Raw genomic sequence first — 19,926 nt, 5'->3', positions numbered from 1 at the left:
TCCATAGGCCTAGTTTACCTTCTGCAAAAGCAAAGTCTAAAGGTGGTTGATAAATTTATCCCTAACGAGCCTCATTTTGAGCCTTGCTCCCTTTTCTAAACGATAATTAGCTACAGAGATTTGCCCTTCTTGTGCGGCCCAATGTAAAGTAGTACGCCATTGATTATCTAAAAAGTCAACATATGCACCCTTTGAAACAAGGAACTGCCAAATGTCTAGTTCACCTTTTGCAGCAGTAAAGTGTAAAGGCGTGTATTCATGATTGAAGTTCGCTCCCTTTTCTAAGAGATAACTAGCCAGTGATATTTGCCGTTGTTGCAAGGCACAATGTAAAGAAGTTCGCATTTTAGAATCTAAAGCATTTATACGTGCACCCTTTGAAACAAGTAATTGACACATGTCTAGTTTATCTTCTGCAGCGGCAAAGTGTAAAGGTGTTGGCCCATACTCTTTGAAATTCTTGCCCTCGGAATTGATTTTTTATTTCGTCTCTAAAATAAAATTAGCCGTGGGTAATTGACCCTCTTTCGCGGCGCAATGTAAAGGAGTGCGCTTTTTATGATCTAATGTGCTTATACTGGCACCCATGGAAACAAGTAACTGACAAATGTCTAGTTTACCCATTGCAGCAGCAAAGTGTAAGGGAGTTTGTCCGCAATCTTCAGAATTGTCAGCCTTTGAATTGCCGTTTGCTCCCTTTTCCAAAAGATACTTAGCTACAGATATTTGGCATTTTTCACGGCCCAATGTAAAGGAGTACGCCCTTTATCATCTAAAGCATTTATATGTGCACCCTTTGAAACAAGTAAGAGACACATGTCTAGTTTACCATCTGCAGCAGCAAAGTATAAAGGTGTTTGTTCCGAATCTTCTGAATTATCGGCCTTTAAATTGAGGTTTGCTCCCATATCTAAAAGATAATTAGCTACAGATATTTGTCCTTTTTTCACGGCCCAGTGTAAAGGAGTGCGCCTTTTATCATCTAAGGCGTCTGCACCCTTTGAAAAAAGTGACTGACGCATGTCTAGTTTTCCTTTTTTTGGATTCGCAATCTTGCTGCCTGAGTCTCTCATTTCTTCATAAGGTCTTTCAAGGGCGGATCCAGGATTTTTTTTCGGGGGGGGGGTTACTAATTTTTGACTCAGTTTTCGACTAATTTTACTGATTTTTACCTGGTTTTACTAATTTTCGACTTATTTTCGACTCGGTCAAAAATCTCGGGGGGGGGGGGGGGTCAAACCGGGCCACCCCCCCCCCGGGATACGGCCTTGAGGTCTTTTTCTTGACAGTTTAGATTTAGAAATGTTTGCACCGAGTTCGTCATGTAATCGGGCGGAAATACATTCTGCCTTGTCAGGTACGGACCCGCTCAAATTCAGAGGGTTAAAATCATGACTTTTTCTTTGGGCGGAAATGTATTCATCCTTGATAGGTACTAATGCGCTCGAATTTTGGAAATTCAAGTCGTAAGTTTTTCTTTTTTTTAGATTCACTACCTCGCCACCTGGGTCACTCATTTCTTCATAACACCTTTTTCTTGACGGTTCAAGTTTAAAAGTTTTTGCTTCCGGTTTGTCAAGTAATCGGGCAGAAAAAATTTTGCCTTATCAGATACTGACCTGCTGGAATTTGGAAAGTTCAAATAATGATTTTTCCTTTGTTTTGAATTTGCAGCGTTGCTAGTACCTGGGTGACTTGTTTGTTCAAAATACTGTTCTCCTGACCGATTAATTTTAGAAATATGTGAACTAGTTTATAGAAATAGTTTAGAAATATGTTTGTTTAGAAATATGTTTGTTTAGAATTATGTTTGAAATATGAACTAGTTTAGAAATATGTGAACGGGTGAAAATACACTCAGTCTTGAAAGACACTAATGAGCTCGAATTTTCAAAGCACAGGTCACGAGTTTTTGGTTTTCTCAAATTTACAGTCTTCCTAGGACCTCGGTTACTCCCTTTTTCCAAATTACTTTTTCGTGACTTTAGTCTGGTGGAAATACTTTCTGCCTCAACAGATACCTGCGTTCTGTCATCTACAAAACTTCTGTTCCAAGGTTTCATTCGCTTTAGGTATGCGGTCATGCTGGAATTTAGGTCACTTTTATGTATGGATGATTTTAGAATACGATCGCCACTCTTTTCAAACTTTTTGTTATCTTCTCTCATTACTTTATTTTACGAAACTGAAAACCATACCTGCAAAAGCTGATTTATTTATAGCAACGATGGCGTAAGTATCCATATTTAGCGTTAATGGCGTAAAGAATTTTTTGATGTCTTTTTTTCTAGAGTGATGTCATACCATTGCAATACCATATCGTTATACCCTGGTAGTCGCTTTCAAAATCATTCAAAGTCTTTTTATTTATTTAATTTGCAGTAAGAGGAACGTCATCACCATGCAGCACCAAGCTGTCACTGACAGTTGACAGTTTGAAAGCTCACTGAAATTTGGGCATAAAAATGCGCTTTTTGAGTCAACACGCACCGATTCCCCTCCCAACCTTCACAATAACTCACTAAACCTTCTCCATAATAGCTGTTGCCCAATTATCCAACACATTTAAAAGCTCAGTATATAGTTTTTCCAATAATTTTGATTGATTGGCTCTCTCAGAACTTGAAATCAATAACTACTTGTAGTAGCAACCACTGGTCGTATCAGTGGTTGTACCACTAATACAACCACTTGCTGTATCCCAATGATTTATTTTTATGCACGTTTTTTATTGTTAAAGTTCTATATTTGATTGATAATATTTTCTGTCTATTTATTATTTTGTCTGGAAACAAAAGTCAGCAATAAAAACAGTATGAAACAATTTTCTGGTGTGTTGAATTGGTTTATAAGCAAAGTTTTCAGCTCGTTACCGAAGTCCCTTGGGCTCAGCTCCCGCATAAATTGGCATTCGGTCTTTAGAACCGGATAGGTATCTGACCAACATGCTGCCAGTCACTAAAATGCAAAGACTTCTAACAAAATTAGCGAAAAACAATACCCGAAGGGACTTATTTCGGAGTTTATTTATTCATCAATAAATGTAATCTCCCAAATAAGTCTCAGCTAGTGAGGTTCTATTACCAGGAAAAAACAGGGGAGAAACAAAATGAAATAAATACATCAAAAAAGTATTTTTAACATAATGCATTCACACCTCCAAGAGAAATCCGGTTTCATAGACACAAATACAAGTGATGGGTGACAGAATACATTGGACTTATATAATTTGGGATATATATTTGCACATTAGGGGGGGGGGTAAAGTGTAGCGGGTCCGCATGAAAAATATGCCAACTACAATTATTCTACTTATTTTGAAGTAAGAATTTTTTTTCTAATTTCACTTTATCCAAATAATTTACCCCCCCTCCTCTCCCCTAACTTGAGAATTCAAGAAAACAAGAAGTAATTTAGCCTACCAGCTTATGGACTTCGCAAAAAATTTCAGTCATGAAACATTTCTTAGATTTTTGAAGTTTCTGTTTGTCTTTGTGTATCTTATATTATTTACCTTTGGTTATACCAAACATATTAATTAACGATAGTTTTGGGCATAGCTTGGACCCGAAAGAGCCTGGATTCTCGAATTCCTACAAAAATTTCTATAATTTATAAAAGTTTGGTATTTTTTTCCGTTGTCTCGAGTTTTACACTGCTAAGTTAGAAGGAGAGTTCCGAGATAGAAGCTAAGTCCCCCACGAGATAGGCTAAAAAATTATTTTGTTGGCAAAATTAGAAATTTTGTCTAAATAAGTTAAGTTTATTTTTGACCCCTTTCGAATATACAAAGATGAAGCAGAACAAGGGAAAAGAAAAAAAAATCAAAAAGAAAAAAAAATTAAAAAAAACAACAACAAATTCTAAATAAACAAAATGCAAAATTGTTCAAACAACAACCGTAAATAAATATTAATGGTAAAAAACCATTCGGGAATAGACAATTTTTGCAAAATGAAACTTCCAGTAAAACAATCGGAACTTTAAAAAAAAAAAAGCTCAAAATTACGGTAGAACCCCACGAATCTCGCACCGACTAGTTTTAGACAGTGGACCCCAAAGTGGTAACAAGTAATATACACTGTGTGATGTATAGCCAGGGAACCATACAATTGGGTGAATTGTCTACGGTTAACGGCCATTATAACTGTAACAGTTAGTTATAGTTAACGGTTACCAGTTATAGTTAACCAGTTAATGATTGATGCAACTGATGCAACTATTGATGCAACTATTTATTTGGCCCCTTCCAAGAAAAGAAAAAAAAGCTGTTCCTCAACCCGCACTGGGGATGGACATGCACCTTTGGTGGTACAAAATGCTGTCTGAATCAGGAAGATAAATAAAAAAAAAAAAAATCTAGTATCTCCTTTTAGGAAGAAAGAATATAGGAATTTATTAGTACCATAGCTTTTGACTATCCTTGTTCCTTTGATTGGGCCATTGGCTCTGAATTAATTCCTGCTTCAGTGGATTGATCTCTGCTTGTCATTACCGGGCCTGGGATTTCATCCCACAGGGGTGACGGAGAAGGGGGCCAATCAAACATAGATGTTCTACATACCACGAATGGTCCAAGATCAACTATTTGTTTATTTATTTATATATTATTTTGGGTCACAATAAAGTCAAGGAAGTCGTTTGAGAAAACGATTTATTAGTTTTATTGTTTTTATAATTTATTATTATTATTTTATTATTAACGTTATTAATTTAATGACGTCGCGGGAATCATTAGTTTTTTGGAGCATTTTTAAGACCAAACCTTGTACTCTATTTGAATAAATGAAAAACAGTTTTTTTTTAATGAAAGTAAAAAGTCGTCTCGAAATATATAACGAGCAAAAATTATGATATACATAATTGGGGCGCCTCCTTCTGAAGCCAGTAGTTCTTTGCGCTAAATTTTAAATAGTGGTTTATTGAGATTTTTAGTGTTATTATTATATATTGGAAAGTTAGCGTTTAGGGTAGGCACCTTTATATACAGCGTAATTTCTATTTGTTTTTAAGTTTGAAGTCCCTCTGCACTTTTATTTGAAAAACCTTATTTTTATATTTGAATTTATATTCCTTTTAAAACAAATTGTTTTTTTTAGACATGAGAGGAACTGATGCAATCGTAGTCCTCGCTTTCAATGTTAAGTCACCGTATGATACTGTACCGTACGTGTAGCGTAGTCACCGTACGCTTAAGTCACCGTAATGATAGTCACTGGAACTAGTGCACCCACTGAAAAACTATATAGGGGGGGGGGCTGAAATGTCAAGATGATATTTCAGGTCTTAATTTTTTTAGATGGGGTATGGGAGGGGGGGGTGTCCTTATGTAAATTTTATGCCTGGATACCCCCAATTCCTCCCCTGTTTTTAAAATACTTTTGTTTTATTTCATAACCAAACATTTCTACAATATTTTATGGAATGTATGCATGTTTTTGTGCGAATACGCTGTCACATGGCGTCAGAAAGTGGTAAACAGTGTTTCAATAATTATATTACTGACTGGCTATATAAGATTTTTTACGAAATCATTTTGCCTGTGCCGGAGGCTAGGTACCTCTCAATTTATTAATCGATTAATGCTCATTTTTATTATTATTTTATATATTATTTAAATTACTTAATTGCTATTATTTAATTATTTTTTATCTTTAGTTTACTATATTAATAAATTAATAATTTATTAATTATTCCCGTTTATTTATTGCGTCCTCTATTTTACATTAATAAAAGAAAAAAATTAAAAATAATGTAAAATAATTACGACTGTTAGATTATTTATTTAAAGTTTTGGCATCCCTAACATCTCTGCGCCAGGGACAAGTGCCCCTCCCCTAAAACCGCCTCTGGAATACCCAAGCCTTAGACCTGGGATAGGGTAATATCCTTTGTAGTGGTGAGCTATGTTTCTTCTGAAATTGTATTGTTGATCTTTAGAGTTTTCTATCTTTCAGTTTTCAGTTTTTAGAGATTTCTTTTCTATCAGAGTTTTCTAGTATTTTAGGAAATCCTCTATCTTTATTCAATTTATAATTTTCCTTTTAGGTTGTAGCAAATGCCAAATGTCTGGCAAACGGCTTACAGGAGAAGGGGTATAAAATAGTGACAGGTGGCACTGACAATCACCTGTGCCTTATTGATATGAGAAGCGTGGGACTGAATGGCTCAAAAGCTGAACGAGTCCTTGAACTCGTCGGAATTGCTTGCAACAAGAACACAGGTAATTGAATCTTCGATTAGTATTTCGACTTATCAAATTTCGACTCAACTTTGGCCGAGTCAATTGCACGCTGGACTTGTAATCCTATTTTCTTTAAGAAGAGAGATTCAGGCACGTACGCAGAAATTTGTTTCGGGGGGGGGGGGGAAATCCTTCGCATCCCTTATTCTGAGAGAAGTATCAGAAAATTATGGGAAAATAAACAAATCGTGATATTCGGGGGGGGGGAGCAGGCCCAGAGGCTCCCCTGCGTACGTGCCAGTCTCGAGGGTGTAGTGAATCCTATGGGATGGGGTGGGTGTTAGTGGCATAACTGCAAGCTCACCCACTGTGAATCTGGAGAGCTTACGGTTAAAAGAATGCCAAAGTTACATCTGAATTCCATTATATGGATTTTCAATTTTTGTTGTTAGTTTTTACATTTTTTTCCAATTTTTGGTCAGGTTGTTTCGTTTTAAGCTCAATGTCAACAAAAAAGGCAAATTTATTTGAAAACTTGAATGAGAAGTATCCAGAAATTCAAGGAAATTTACGATTTTGAGATCTGGTTGCAAGTGCAAGATGTTTAAAGTTAGTTATTCATTATTAAGTTAAGTTTAAAATTAATTATTTAATTTAATTTTATTTATAAATCTAAATTAATTTATTTATATTGATTTATATTTATATTGCTCTATTATATTATATTATTAATATATAAGTATAGATAGTTATTTTTGTTTATTCGTAATTAAATATGAAGAATATTTATTAATATTTATTAATTCATAATTAATTATTTAATTATAATAAAAACTATTAAATTATTAAATTTAAATTATTAATAACATAAAAGGTTGCAAGATCAAGTAAAAGAGGCTCAACTTCACTTGACTTATTCTATCTCTGCTTAACTCGGCCTGACATTAAATCTTGACTCATGTTTCACTGAAAAACTTCTTGCAGAAAACTGCAGATTCCCTTCGGAAAAACCTCATGGGATCTGTCTTCGGGGTAATTGATCTTGGCCCGACTTATGACAGCGTTACGCGATGAAAAGACTTCATGTGAATATAGAAGTTCAAATACTTAGAGGGAGGTGATTACTAACATATTAAAATAATTGTGTAAATTAGTAACTCCTTAAAACATAAACTTTCAAAACACTTACTATGAGTAACAAAACCAAAAATTCATTAGTTTAAATTAAAATTACTTACCATGAACTTAGGTACACAAATTAACATGTGTCAACACGTTTCCAAAGACTTTCGCCGATCGAAGAATTCGATGCTGATCAAGGAACAATCGAAGGAAACGCTTAAAGACACATCTGCGTGGTGCTAAAAGAGATGTTTGGTGTGCATTTACGATGAACACTTTCATTGTGGCATTTTGAACACTTTCTTTTCGAAATTTTTCCGTGGAGAAGTCGTGGGGTTGAGGGGATTTTTCATGGAGGTTGGGGGCGTATTTCTCGGCATTATTTGAAAAATTATCAGAAATTAAATAAAAAAAATAATTTAGTTATTACTCATAAAATTTTTATTTGTTACAATAAAATAAAATTAGGGTATTTCAGTCATTTACTATTCTGTAAGTATTTCTCCTTGTGTATTCACACCAGAACTCTTTACCTTGGTTGCTTTACCTTACGCATAATAAAAAAAACTTTAGTGGAGTTACTTGATTGTCCGCAGAAAGTTTTTCTGTGCCTCTTATGTACTTTGTAATTGTACTTGTAGCAAAACTCAACCAACTCCGCTCTCCCTGGCGTCCAGTAGCTTCGTCATTGTAGTAAGCCAAGAGTCTCGGTCGTTTTCGAGTGGCTCAATCAAATCGAGCCAGGACTTTTCCCATCTTGGTCCATACTTCTTGAAGCCACCGATTGGGTCTAGGTCAGCCTTGATACAGTCGAGCCACGTTTTCTTTTGTCCCCCATGTCGCTTTTTCCATCCCGAAAGAGGTGTACATCTGAGGGCTTTATTGACTAAGCTGTGGTGTAGACGGCGAAGTGTTTGACCGAACCATCGGAGTCTTCTTTGTTTAATTATAGTGGCCAAATCAGAACGCTGATAGCAGATTTTGCGGAGTTCGACGTTGCTGAAACGATCACGGAGCTTAGGGCCAATGATTCTCCTTAAACATGAATGGTCAAATACGTTGAGGGCTTGAATGTCGGATGCTTTCATAGTCCATGTCTCACAGCCGTATCATTAGGCAGTGCTAGCGCGCTGCCTAAGTATAGAACGATGTGGGCACAATGTGTTTTTGGTTTTTTTCTCCATACCCGCGGACTTCGTATCGAAAGGGTTGTCGTAGAAACTTAAAAACGGGCTCATTCGATTGGAAGTGGGATTGGCTAGTGCCCTTTTTAATAGTCGAAAGGGATTGGAGGGCAACTAGCCCCCCTCCACGCTCATCATTCCCCCAAACACATCCAATCAAAATTTTGAGATAGCCATTTTGTTCAGCGTAGTTGATTTCCAGATAGAAAATATGTTTTTTCCCTCACAACCCTTGGGGCAAAGGTTCTAAGTTATGGCCTGGGGCATATAAAGTTTTTATAGAAGGCATTGTCTCAGAAACTTTAAAACAGGCTCATTCGATTGGAAATTCAAAGGACTGGTACCCTCTGTAATAGTCAAAAGTGATTGGAGAGCAACTAGCCTCCCCCCCACACCCATCATTCCCCCGAACACATCCAATCAAAATTTTGAGATAGCCATTTGGTTCAACCTAGTTTTAAGTTCTGGAAATTAGGTCTTTGAGGATGACAACCTCCTCACAGCTCTCAGGACAAGGGTTGTAAGTTATGCCCTGGGGGCATATAAGGTTTTTATAGAAAGCGTTGTCGTAGAAACTTCAAAAAGGGCGCATTTGATTAGAAATTGAAATGGCTTGTGCCCTTTTTAATAGTCGAAAGTAATTGGAAGGCAATTAACACCCCTTCTACGCCCATCATTTCTCCAAACACATCCAATCAAAATTTTGAGATAGCCGTTTTGTTCTACGCAGTTAAAGTTCAGGAAATTATACCTTGGAGCAGGACACTCCCCCCACAGTCTTCAGAGTAAGGGTTATAAGTTATACCTTGGGAACTTATAAGTTTTTACTGAAATCTTTGTCTTAGAAACTTGAAAAAGTGCTCATTCGATTGGAAATTCAAATGTCTAGTGCCCTTTTTAATAGTCGAAAGTAATTTGAGGGCAACTAGCCCCCCTCTCTCGCCCACCTTTACCCCAAACACATCCAATCAAAATTGTTAGATAACCATTTTATTTAGTGTTGTGGATTTACAGATATAAATTATTTTTTGAGGAGGACACTCCCCCACAGCCCTCAGTGCAAGGGTTGTAAGTTATGCCCTGGGGGCATATAAGGCTTTTACTGAACCCGTCGTTGTAGAAAGTTCAAAAATGACTCATTCGATTGGAAATTGAAATTGCTGTTGCTCCTTTTAACAGTTGAAAGGGATTGGAAGGCAGCAAACACCCCTTTCACGCCCACCATTCTCGCAAACATATATGATCAAAATTTCTTGATAGCCATTTTGTTCCACAAAGTTTAAAGTTCAGAAAATTATACCTTTGAGCAGGACACTCTCCCTATAGTGGTCAGGGCAAGGAGTTTAGGTTATGCCCCGAGGGTATATAAGCTTTTCATTGAAATGGGCAAATAGCCCCCCTCTCAGACCCACCATTTCCCAAAACACGTCCAATCCAAATTTTGAGATATCTATTTTGTTCAACTTAGCCAAAAGTTCTGGAAATTAGGTCTTTTAGGATAAAAACCCCATCAGAGCTTTCAATGCAAGGGTTGTAATTTGTGCCCTTGGGGCATATAAGGTTTATATAGAAAGTTGTTGTAGAAATTTCAAAAGGCGCCCATTTGATCGGAAGTTAAAAGTGCTCTATTTAATAGTCGAAAGTGAGTTGAGAGTAATTAACCCCCCTCTCACGCCCACCATTTTCCCAAACCCATTCAAATAAATTTTAGAGATAGTAATTTTGTTCAACGTAGCTGAAAATTATGGAAGTTATGTATTGAGGATGACAAACCCCCGAGAATCCGCAGGGCAAAGGTTGTAAGTTACGCCCAGGGGGCATATAAGGTTTTTAATGATAGTGAAGTCGTAAAAACTTCAAAAGGGGCTGATTCAATTGGAAATTAAGGGGTCTAGGGCCTTCTTTAATATTCGAAATGGATTGAAGGATACCTAACCGCTCTCTCACGCCCACTAGTCCCCAAAACACACCCAATCAGAATTTTCAGGTAACTATATTGTTCAACTTAGTAGAAAGTTCTGGAAATTAGATCTGTGAGGATGACAACCCCCTCCCACCCTTTCTCCAAGGCGAGGGTTGTAAGTTATCCCCGGGTGGCAAATAAGGTTTCTATCCAAACTTTGTCGTAAAACTTCAAAGGGGCTCATTTGATTGGAAATTTCAAGGGCTATTGCCTTTTTTAATAGTTTGAAAGTGATTGGAGAAAGACTAACTCCCCTCTCACGCCCATCATTTTCGCAGACACATCCAATCAAAGTTTTGAGATAAGCATTTTGTGTGGCGTAGTTGAAATTTCCGGACACTAAGTGTTAGGTGATAGAAACCACCCTTACAGCCCTTAGGATAAGATTTGCGACTTACTATTGTCTGGGGGCGTATAAGGTGTTTACAGGAAGTGTTGTCATAGAAACACGATAAAGGCTAATTTAATTGCAATTTGAAAGGCCTAGTGCCCTTTTTAATAGTCAAAAGTAATTGGGAGGCTTGACATTTTTATAGTAAAGATTGATGTGGATATAATGTATTATTTTTTTTTTTTTTTGTTGTTGTTATTTAGACCAGGGCACTTTGTATCAATGAAGTTGTCGTAGGAACTTCGAAAAGGGCTCATTCGATTGAAAATAGAAAGGGCTGATGCCCTTTTTAATAGTCGAAAGTGATTGGAGAGAAACTAACCCTCCCACGTCCACCCTCCCATTTGACTTTATGTTTAAAAACTAAATATTGTCATAAGATTAAATCAAAATGCACTGTGTTAATGCTAATTCCCAATAAGGCATCTTGGCAGTATCCCAAGAACGACCGAGGGTATCATGTTGAAACTTTTGGGGCTGCTTCTGCTCTTAAAATTTAACCAAATCAAAATAGCGTAACTGTATCCAAACTATCAAAGAAAGTAAACAAATTTTTTTGCGAATGATATCATGTTTTCCATTTCAGGTCAACTAGAGGAGGTATGAAACTAAATTAAACACTACTATTTGTGTCCAGATTTTTAAGAGGGTGTATGTTATTAAAAATTGTTGGGAATTTTTCTCCAGCATACAAATAGCAGGCCAAACTATAAAGTCTTAAAAAAAACGAAAAGATTTAAAGAATTATTTTCTTTTTCTCGGAAAAGACTATGTCAATATAAAACGAGCATAAATTAATTAAAAAAACGTTTTCCACAAAATAAGTTTTTCAAAGAAAAGTAAAGAACTCCATTAAACAAAAAATGAGCAAAAATAAAATAAAATAATCTACCAAGTTTGAAACTACCACAAATCAGCATCTATAAATAAGTGAAACCCAAAACGAGCAGAAATTAACATAAGTTGGGGTCAAAACCCCTATGCCTTCCCAAGGCCAGAACATAATTTGCACTTTACTGAAAAAAATACAAATGAATGTTCATTGTCAGTTTAATATACATTTACTGATATTTACCAATCAAAATCTTAATATTATTCGATTAATTAAAGTTATAAAAGTAAAAACATTTATTCTTTTTTCAGTAAAGTGCAAATTATGTTCTGGCCTTGGGAAGGCATAGGGGTTTTGAGCCCAACTTATGTTAATTTCTGCTCGTTTTGGTAAATCATTATGCTTATCTTCGGACGAATATTTTTTTGGTTTTATAGAGAGTGATGTAGCTGGGTGAAAACTCCAGTTGCTGAAGCAATTCTTGACTATATTTCTGATGGGCATCTTCCTATTGAGTCTACCAGAGAGTCTAGGTACTTAAATTCTTGTATCTCGTATCCGCAGAGGGTGCCATCAGGGAGTGGAAACCTGCATGGTTAAATATATTTCCACGAAACGTCCGAATGCAAGTCCATTTAAAGAGTCCAACCCATACTACGGCATCCCCGGCAAGCGATGCGTTGAAAGTTTCATCAACGCCTTCTCCGAAAAATTGGCAAGCTGAGGTACTACTTCGGAAACATAGACAGCCCCTTAGTTTATGGTGCTGGAACGTCTGCTCGATGAAATTTCTAACGACCCAGTCGTGTATCGCTGAGGAATTGTTGCGTTACAACATAGACATAATCTGTGTCTCGGAAACTCGAATCAACGGCATTGTGGAAGGCTCAGAGATTAGAACTCCTGAGGATGACGCTTCTTTCTCCTTTTTCAACTCCGGGTCCCTTGATGGATCTGCGTATGGGGGAATGGGCATCATTTTAAGCCCCGTATCAGCGAAGTAACTTCTAGAGTGGGAACATATCTCACATAGAGTAGCAAGAGTGCGATTCAAAGGCCACCTATTCAACATATCAGTTATTGTAGTTTATGCTCCAACCAGAGACGCACCGGAGAGTGAAGTAGAGTTCTAACTTGTACACTTAAGAAATTCCCAAAACGAGTTTGATACTTTTTTGTTTAGTGGTATATTTAGCCCTTTTTTGTTAAGATAAACAATTATACGACAGTCAGGAAGAAGGGGGGGGGGTCATCCGGTCCCTGTCAAGAGTTCTTCCCGTTAATTTCTAATCCTAAATTACATAAAACAAAGAAAATTATCTGCTTCCTTTAATAGTTCCTCATTTAGTAGTAACTACCATTTGAAACTCAAATCTTCTCAATAAACTGTTTCTTAACAATTAAAATCAATTAACAATTGATTATCAACAAATTAAATAATAATTTGTTAACAATTTAATCAACTTAATCAATTAACAATTGCTAATTAAAAGGGACCGAATTAGTTGTTTTCGTGGACGTCTGTATTATTTTACGAGGGTGTTTTTTTTTTTACCCCCAATTGGCTTCCAAGGAAAGGCGGATGTTTCAAGAAATATAATATAGACAATATAAATAAATATAGATCAATATAAATTTAAAAATTGAATATATAAATAAATAATTGAAGTTTTAAAACTTAATAATTAATTAATGATTAAATTTATAAATAAAACTAAATTAAATAATTAATTTTAAACTTGAAATCAAACTTAGATTAATAGTTAATAATTGACTTTAAACATAGCCTAAACTAACCAATCAAATTATTAATTCTTAAACTTAATATAAATAAATGAATAATAAACATTATTGTTTAATAATAGATAATTCTTAATAATTTAAATAAATATTTTTAATAATTATTTAATTACAGTTCCTGGAGACAAGAGTGCAATGAACCCAAGTGGTATTCGCCTTGGAACTTCTGCACTAACAACCCGAGGGCTCGTCGAAGAGGACTTCGTTCAAGTTGTAAACTACATTCATAAGGGTTAGTAATTTGTTCATATAATTCTCTTCTTTTTTTCTTTTTTTTCTTCTTTTTTCTCTTCTTCTCTTCTTTATAATTCTTTCTTTTTTTTATGTATAGTTTTTTCCTTATCTCCTTACTGGCATCTTGTTAGTCACTAACTTTTTAAGATTTCACTAACAGAAAGTAATTTTACAAAAAAGACAGGTTATTTCAAAAATCTTGGGGGGGGGGGACAATAACATCTAGAGAAAAAATCTTGTATTTACTTATTTCCGAAGTGGCAACTATTGACCAAAATAGAGGTTGAAAAGAGGTTCCAATAAGTCACTGAGCTCTGAATGTAGATGGCAGGGTTGTAAATTCTGACTAGGAAGGAACGGGAGGTCGGCTCTTGGAAGGTTTTTTGTTAATAATCATATAACCAAATGACTTAGAACACATGTTTAACTATGTACATATTTGCATTTTAAAGGCATATTCATTTCCTTAAGGCCCGGCCTTGTGCATGGGCTGCTTTAAAAATGCAACAGGAACTCCATAATTATAAATTACATGATATCAAATTTTCCAATATTTTTTCAAGTCATCTGTTTGAGTCTGCCGTACCACTCAATTTTGTGACTAGAATTAATCCTAAAAAAAATATTAAAAAAAACTTAACCGCTCAAATACTGCTTAAATCGACAATCATCAGCTATTTTTAGAAATATCTACACCAGAGAAGGGAAATATCCCAGAGAAGACCTTGAAAGGATCAATTACCTTTTTCAAATCTATAGTAAAATACGATTTTCTAATATTACCTGTTCAGAGGCAAGTTTTAAAGCGATTTAATTTGATTATTTTTACTAATTAAATTAATCAACTAAACTTAATTAACTGATAAACAAATTAATCCTTTTTTTTGAAGATAGGATAGATTATCTTCAAGGATTAGTTGTTTCAACTTTTCTGGTGCCTTTAAATGGATCACTTATCAAGATTTGAGCAGCCATTAATATCAATTACCGTTGTCTTGATGAATACCGCGTAAATAGTCAATCATCAGTTAGTCTCATAAATAACTACACAAAAGAAGGGAAATTCTGAAGAAACGATGCTGAAACTATCTGTAGAGAAACAAAGTATTGAATTTGTTAAATTAATTTTGATTAATTGAATTCAATGAAATTGAATTAATTAATAAACAAATTAATTAAGTCGGTTTTGAAATAGTAATAGTAGTAGTTACTCTAACTTTAAAAAATGTGTTTTTTTTTATTGAATAGCATATCATATTATAGAATTATAGTTATAGAATTTTAGAATTAATTCTATAGTATTATATTATAGAATTATATATTATATTATAGAATATTACAGAATTGTGTACGTATTGTATGCATAATTATGTGACAGATCAACAAAACACGATCTGCTCTATATAAAGAAGAAATAGAAGTAATAGAAAAATAGTATTTGGAAAGAGGTGCTCGGATTTTCTTTAATAATTTTCCCTTTCTAAAACTTGTCTTATAATTCTGCAGTGAGACTTGTGGAAATCCAAAAAATGTTAACCTTTTTTTCTTATGTTTGTTCTTGCTGGAATACGAAAAAAAGATCTTTCTTTTTTTTTACAAGAATATGTACGAATTATCTGATAATTGCGTCAGGAAATTACAAATTGGGAAGATTTCGCAATAGTCTTTCAGAAGGCTTACTTACATTATTTTGTTCTTAATATTTACGTTCTTTCCTCTCTATCTTACTTTTTATTCTTACTCTTAGGTTTGCTTGCTTTGCTTTTATTTGTAGAATGTCAGTAACCTGGGAATTCTAAAATACTGTGAATATCTTTTAAAGAAATATTTAACATCGGAAGTGAAAATAGGGTCATCTGATATGCTGAAATTCATGCTTTAATTTTCATCGAGATTTTCAAAATAGTTTTCAAAAAGATTACTCATTTTCTTGAGGGATCTCTCCTCCTTCAATAAATCTTGTTAAAAAAAAAGTCTTAAGACAATATAAAAATTGTTGACAAACTTCAAAATTTTCAAAAATTTTCTCAGGTTTGTTTTTATGCGTAATTTTAGGCTTAAAGAATTGTTATATATTTATCGTATTCATAATTACATTACACCATTACATATTGGACATGTGTCTCCACTTTTCTTTGATGACTTAGGTTCGATGAATTTGATTTGAATCGATGTGGATCGAAGAAGCTGAATCGAAACCGTTTAAAAATGTGCAGAATCGAAGCTATGGACTGACTCTGAGCAATAACAAACTCCTGCTACCAGCGCACACCACTTATATTATTTCATTTTTATTTTTTATATTATCTTTGGAGTTTTATCAGTTTTTTTTTTTTTTTATTATTCGGCACTGAGGACGGTCATTCGGAGGTCTTGGTATAAATTTACAACCAGTCCTGGTCATAAGCAGACATTTTAAGAAAACAGCAAGATAATTACATCTTAATATGCAAGATAATCCTAGTTAACAAATATTTTCCAGGGGGAGCCCCTTTATCCTTACTATTTTCACTGTTGTACACTTTTTAAACAAAATTGGGAAAAATAAACATACTTGACTGCATTTATATGTTTTCGTAAGTTCAACACCATCACTGCCTTCTACCAAAAAGATACTAATATTAATAAATATAGGTGAGGTTAGGTTAGATTAGCTAGATAGCTCTTGGGTGTTTGTCTTATTAACGAATTTCAAGACTTGCAGAAAAGACAAAATATTGAAAAATGTGATTCAAAAACTGGAAAAACAAGGAAAATAGTGCGGATAAAGATACTCTTCCTGGAAAATATGTTAACTATCATAATTTTGCATATTATGAAGTAAGAATTGTTTTATTAACATGTCTCCTTATGACCAGGAGTGGTTGGAAATTTATATCGAGGTCTTGACCGAAATATTTGCATTTTAATCTACATTTTTCACTGGCCTGTATTATCCTCGTTTCTCTCTTCTTTGCGTTTTTTTTTCATTTTAGTGCCAAGAAATCATTGCAATTTGCTGCAGCATGCGCCTTTTCAATTCCAATATCTTCACTTTTTACCCTCTCCCCTTCATAAGATTCGAATTTTCTTTAAATCCCTCTTATAACTACGATAGCTACCCACCCCATTCCTTTTTCCATCCTTGAAAATCAAATATTTTGAACCTTGGATTTTCTTCCTTTTTATAGAGCTGCACAAAGGTGCAGCCTTTGTGCACAAAGGTAACAAGCCCGACTTTGAGAAGATGGTATCAGAAGATCTTTGCGGTAGGGGGAGGGTTAAAACTGGTTAGAAAAAAAAGAAGCTCTCGCTGACCGTTTGTCAGCGAGAGCTTCTTTTTTTTCTAATGAAAATGGGTCAGTAAAATACTTTTCTAGACTAACCAATCGTTTTTACTGTATGGAAGACAATTTTTTCGTATGTGTGTTAGCTAATCATAAAAACTTTGTTGTTTGAGCCATGTTATTAAGAAAATGTCATTTACAAAAAGGGTAATTTGAATTGTATCGATGGCTTGTTAACCGCTTGTCTTCTGAACCCACTCAGGGAGGACCTGGTTTTCGTTCAGCCGACTAGAAGTAAAAACAAACTAAGTCGTGATTTCATGTAAAAATGAGGTATTTTAAGGTCAGGACTTTGGCGCCATGACGCTCAAGGGTTCGCAGAAGTGAGGCAGAGGTTCGCAGAAGTGACGCAACAGATTACAAGGGTAGTTGAAAATTCACCCCGGTTTAAGTTCAAATTTTTCTTGAACAGACACGCGAACACAATTTTATCTTTTTCTGAGTGAGGGGGGAGGGGGTTAAAGAGTATTTTTTCAGATGCGGGGAAATCTCCCAAATCCTTGTGTTTGTGTGAACGTTTAAAAAAAAATTACTTCTTGCTACTTACAAGTACACTAAATGATTGCTAAACTGAAACGAAATGTCGTCAGTAGCCGTCGAACCCTTGTCGTCAAAAATGTCGTCATAAAAAAAAAATGTCGTCTGTAGCCGTCGAACCCTTGTCGTCATTGTCGTCATGAGGTATTTTCAGGTATTGACGCCATGCACTTACCATAGACAATCATGGTGCGCCCTCTGAGCTTCATTACACTTTTCAGCATGTCTGATGCTGTGCATTCTTTGTACCATTTTGAATGTCTCCTATCCCCTGCTTTTTTTTTCTTTTTTTTTTTTGTCAATATCTAGCTGATTTAATTTTATTTTCTAGCTTTAATAATTGCAAAAGAAGTTTTAGTCATATCTGGTCCCAAGCTTGTGGATTTTAAACGCGTTCTCATTGAAGATGAAAAAATTGCTGCCAAAGTACGAGACTTGGAAGAAGAAATCGGAAATTTTGCTATAACATTCGCAATGCCTGGACTTCCAGAATTCTAACCAAATTATAATTTGCGTACAAAAAGGGATAAGTGAAAGTTATTTACCTAAAGACAACAAATTATTCATGATACCATCGAGTTCCATGTTGTTCATTGACCTTTGCAATGCCAATGACAATTTGATTAGTACATTATTTCAAGTTTTTTTTTTAACACGATTGCCTGTGAGCTGATGCTTCTGAAATAGATTTTTACTTTATTGTACTCTAGCAGTGCTTTAAACTGGAATATTTTGTGGTGATCCTGAAGAAAACATACTGATTTTCATTGTAACTGTAGTCCACTGTTTCAATTTTTGGAATTTTAAACGGTGTTTTGAAACAACACATAGTCTAGCTAAGTTCAAAATGATACTGCTATTAAACAGATATATGATAGATGGGTAAATAAACTTTTAATATTTGTTACCAAAGTGGCCCATATGGATGAACTGGTAGGAGCTAACCCTTCCCCCCCCCCCCCCAGTCCAAAAAAGACTAAAAACATAAAGAAGAATAAAAAAACATAACGACTGGGAAAATTTGATGTATCTTGTAAGAACCAAATTTTTTTTCTCAAGCCTTTGTCCTTCCTTGTTTGAAACTTGTTTGAAAATGCTTCAGTACCGTTGACAGTGATAAATTGAAAACAAAAAGATACTCAGTTTTACTGAAAAGTAAAACTGAGTATCGAAAAGTAAAGAAAACTAAAAGTAAAGAAAAGTAAAGAAAAAGTAAAGAAAAGTAAAAGTATCTCCGTATCCTTAGAAGTCATCGCTGTACAAAATAGGAAGAATAAAGATGAGTAAGAAATCAGAAAGTCAAAATATATATAATACTAAACAGACTAAAAAGGTTGAACTTTCCCTTAAAGGTTTAACTGTTCTTGGGAGTTAGGAGGTTTAATGGTTGAATTTTAAAAATAAAAAGTATTGTTAAATTTAGCTAATTAGGTTTGTTTGGTTCAACATGGCAACGCTGATCTAAATGTGGTCTACTGTCCTAAAAATTGCTCAGTTTTGAAAGATAAAAAATTATCAGCAAATTATGGTTTTTAGATAGATTTAGACCAATTAATAGTCCAATATATTCCAAGAGAACTATTAATCAAGAGGGGGGGGGGGATGATTTTTATTTTTAATGAAGATACCAAAAAAAATCAAAAGAAGTAATTCATACTAAATTCATGCTAAGTTTGCTTCATACACATATCATTCCTGTTTTCCATCATCCAATTTGATTTTGATTTATTCTTGATGACTTGATTTCTTCTTCTTAAAAAAAAAAAAAAAAAAAAAAAAAAAAAAAAAAAAAATCAGAATTAAAAAAGAATCCAAATAAAACTAAAAATATCGAATTTGAAGAATTTCATACTAAAGAATATGAATAGACTTAAATTTGGACTTAGTAAAACATTCAAACGAAATATTTTTAGATGGTTTAAAGCTCTTTTTCTCCTGCTCAGTGTAAAAGCATGTTTTCATGACGTTACAGAAAGTTTCGAAGAAGAGGCAAATCTGAAAGGTGGGTGAACCGAATATTTTTCCACCTAAAAATGGTTTTTAATGACGTTGTGCTTGAAGACGTTGGATGACGCTTAATCTAGGTCCACAACGAAATTCAACGCCTTTAAGCGCCTAGATGTGTAGTGCTAATCAATGACTTTTACTTATCTTTTTGAAATATAAACTACACCATGGAGTATGGATAACTTATAGGAATAGAAACTAGCCGTAGTGTCAACGAAAAAATTACCAATGCCATCTAGTGTTTGTCGTTTCTTGTTTTTGCTTTTTTATCATCAGAGTTGTGATTTTTTCTTAAACTAAGGTTAAACCCTTAAGTCTACATTAAACTTGCCAATTACACCTGTTT

General features: G+C 34.6%; 1 protein-coding gene across 1 annotated transcript in view; it reads left to right on the top strand.

Moving 5' to 3' along the window:
* Positions 1-19,383, top strand: part of LOC148942305 (serine hydroxymethyltransferase-like) — a 139,699-nt gene extending 120,316 nt beyond the window's left edge. Inside the window, exons 7-9 of the mRNA XM_089102899.1 lie at positions 6,049-6,223; positions 13,592-13,708; positions 17,905-19,383. Coding sequence (XP_088959025.1) covers positions 6,049-6,223; positions 13,592-13,708; positions 17,905-18,071 — 459 coding nt within the window. The 3' untranslated portion in view covers positions 18,072-19,383. The remainder of the gene's footprint in view (positions 1-6,048; positions 6,224-13,591; positions 13,709-17,904) is intronic.
* The last annotated feature ends 543 nt before the right edge of the window (positions 19,384-19,926 follow it).

Source organism: Artemia sp. Qi Xiang Cuo, chromosome 17, assembly GCF_049724085.1.
Source record: "Artemia sp. Qi Xiang Cuo chromosome 17, ASM4972408v1, whole genome shotgun sequence".
In the NCBI taxonomy this organism is placed as follows: domain Eukaryota; kingdom Metazoa; phylum Arthropoda; class Branchiopoda; order Anostraca; family Artemiidae; genus Artemia; species Artemia sp. Qi Xiang Cuo.
The sequence above is the reverse complement of the archived record's forward strand: the minus strand, read 5'-3'. Positions and strand labels throughout refer to the sequence as shown.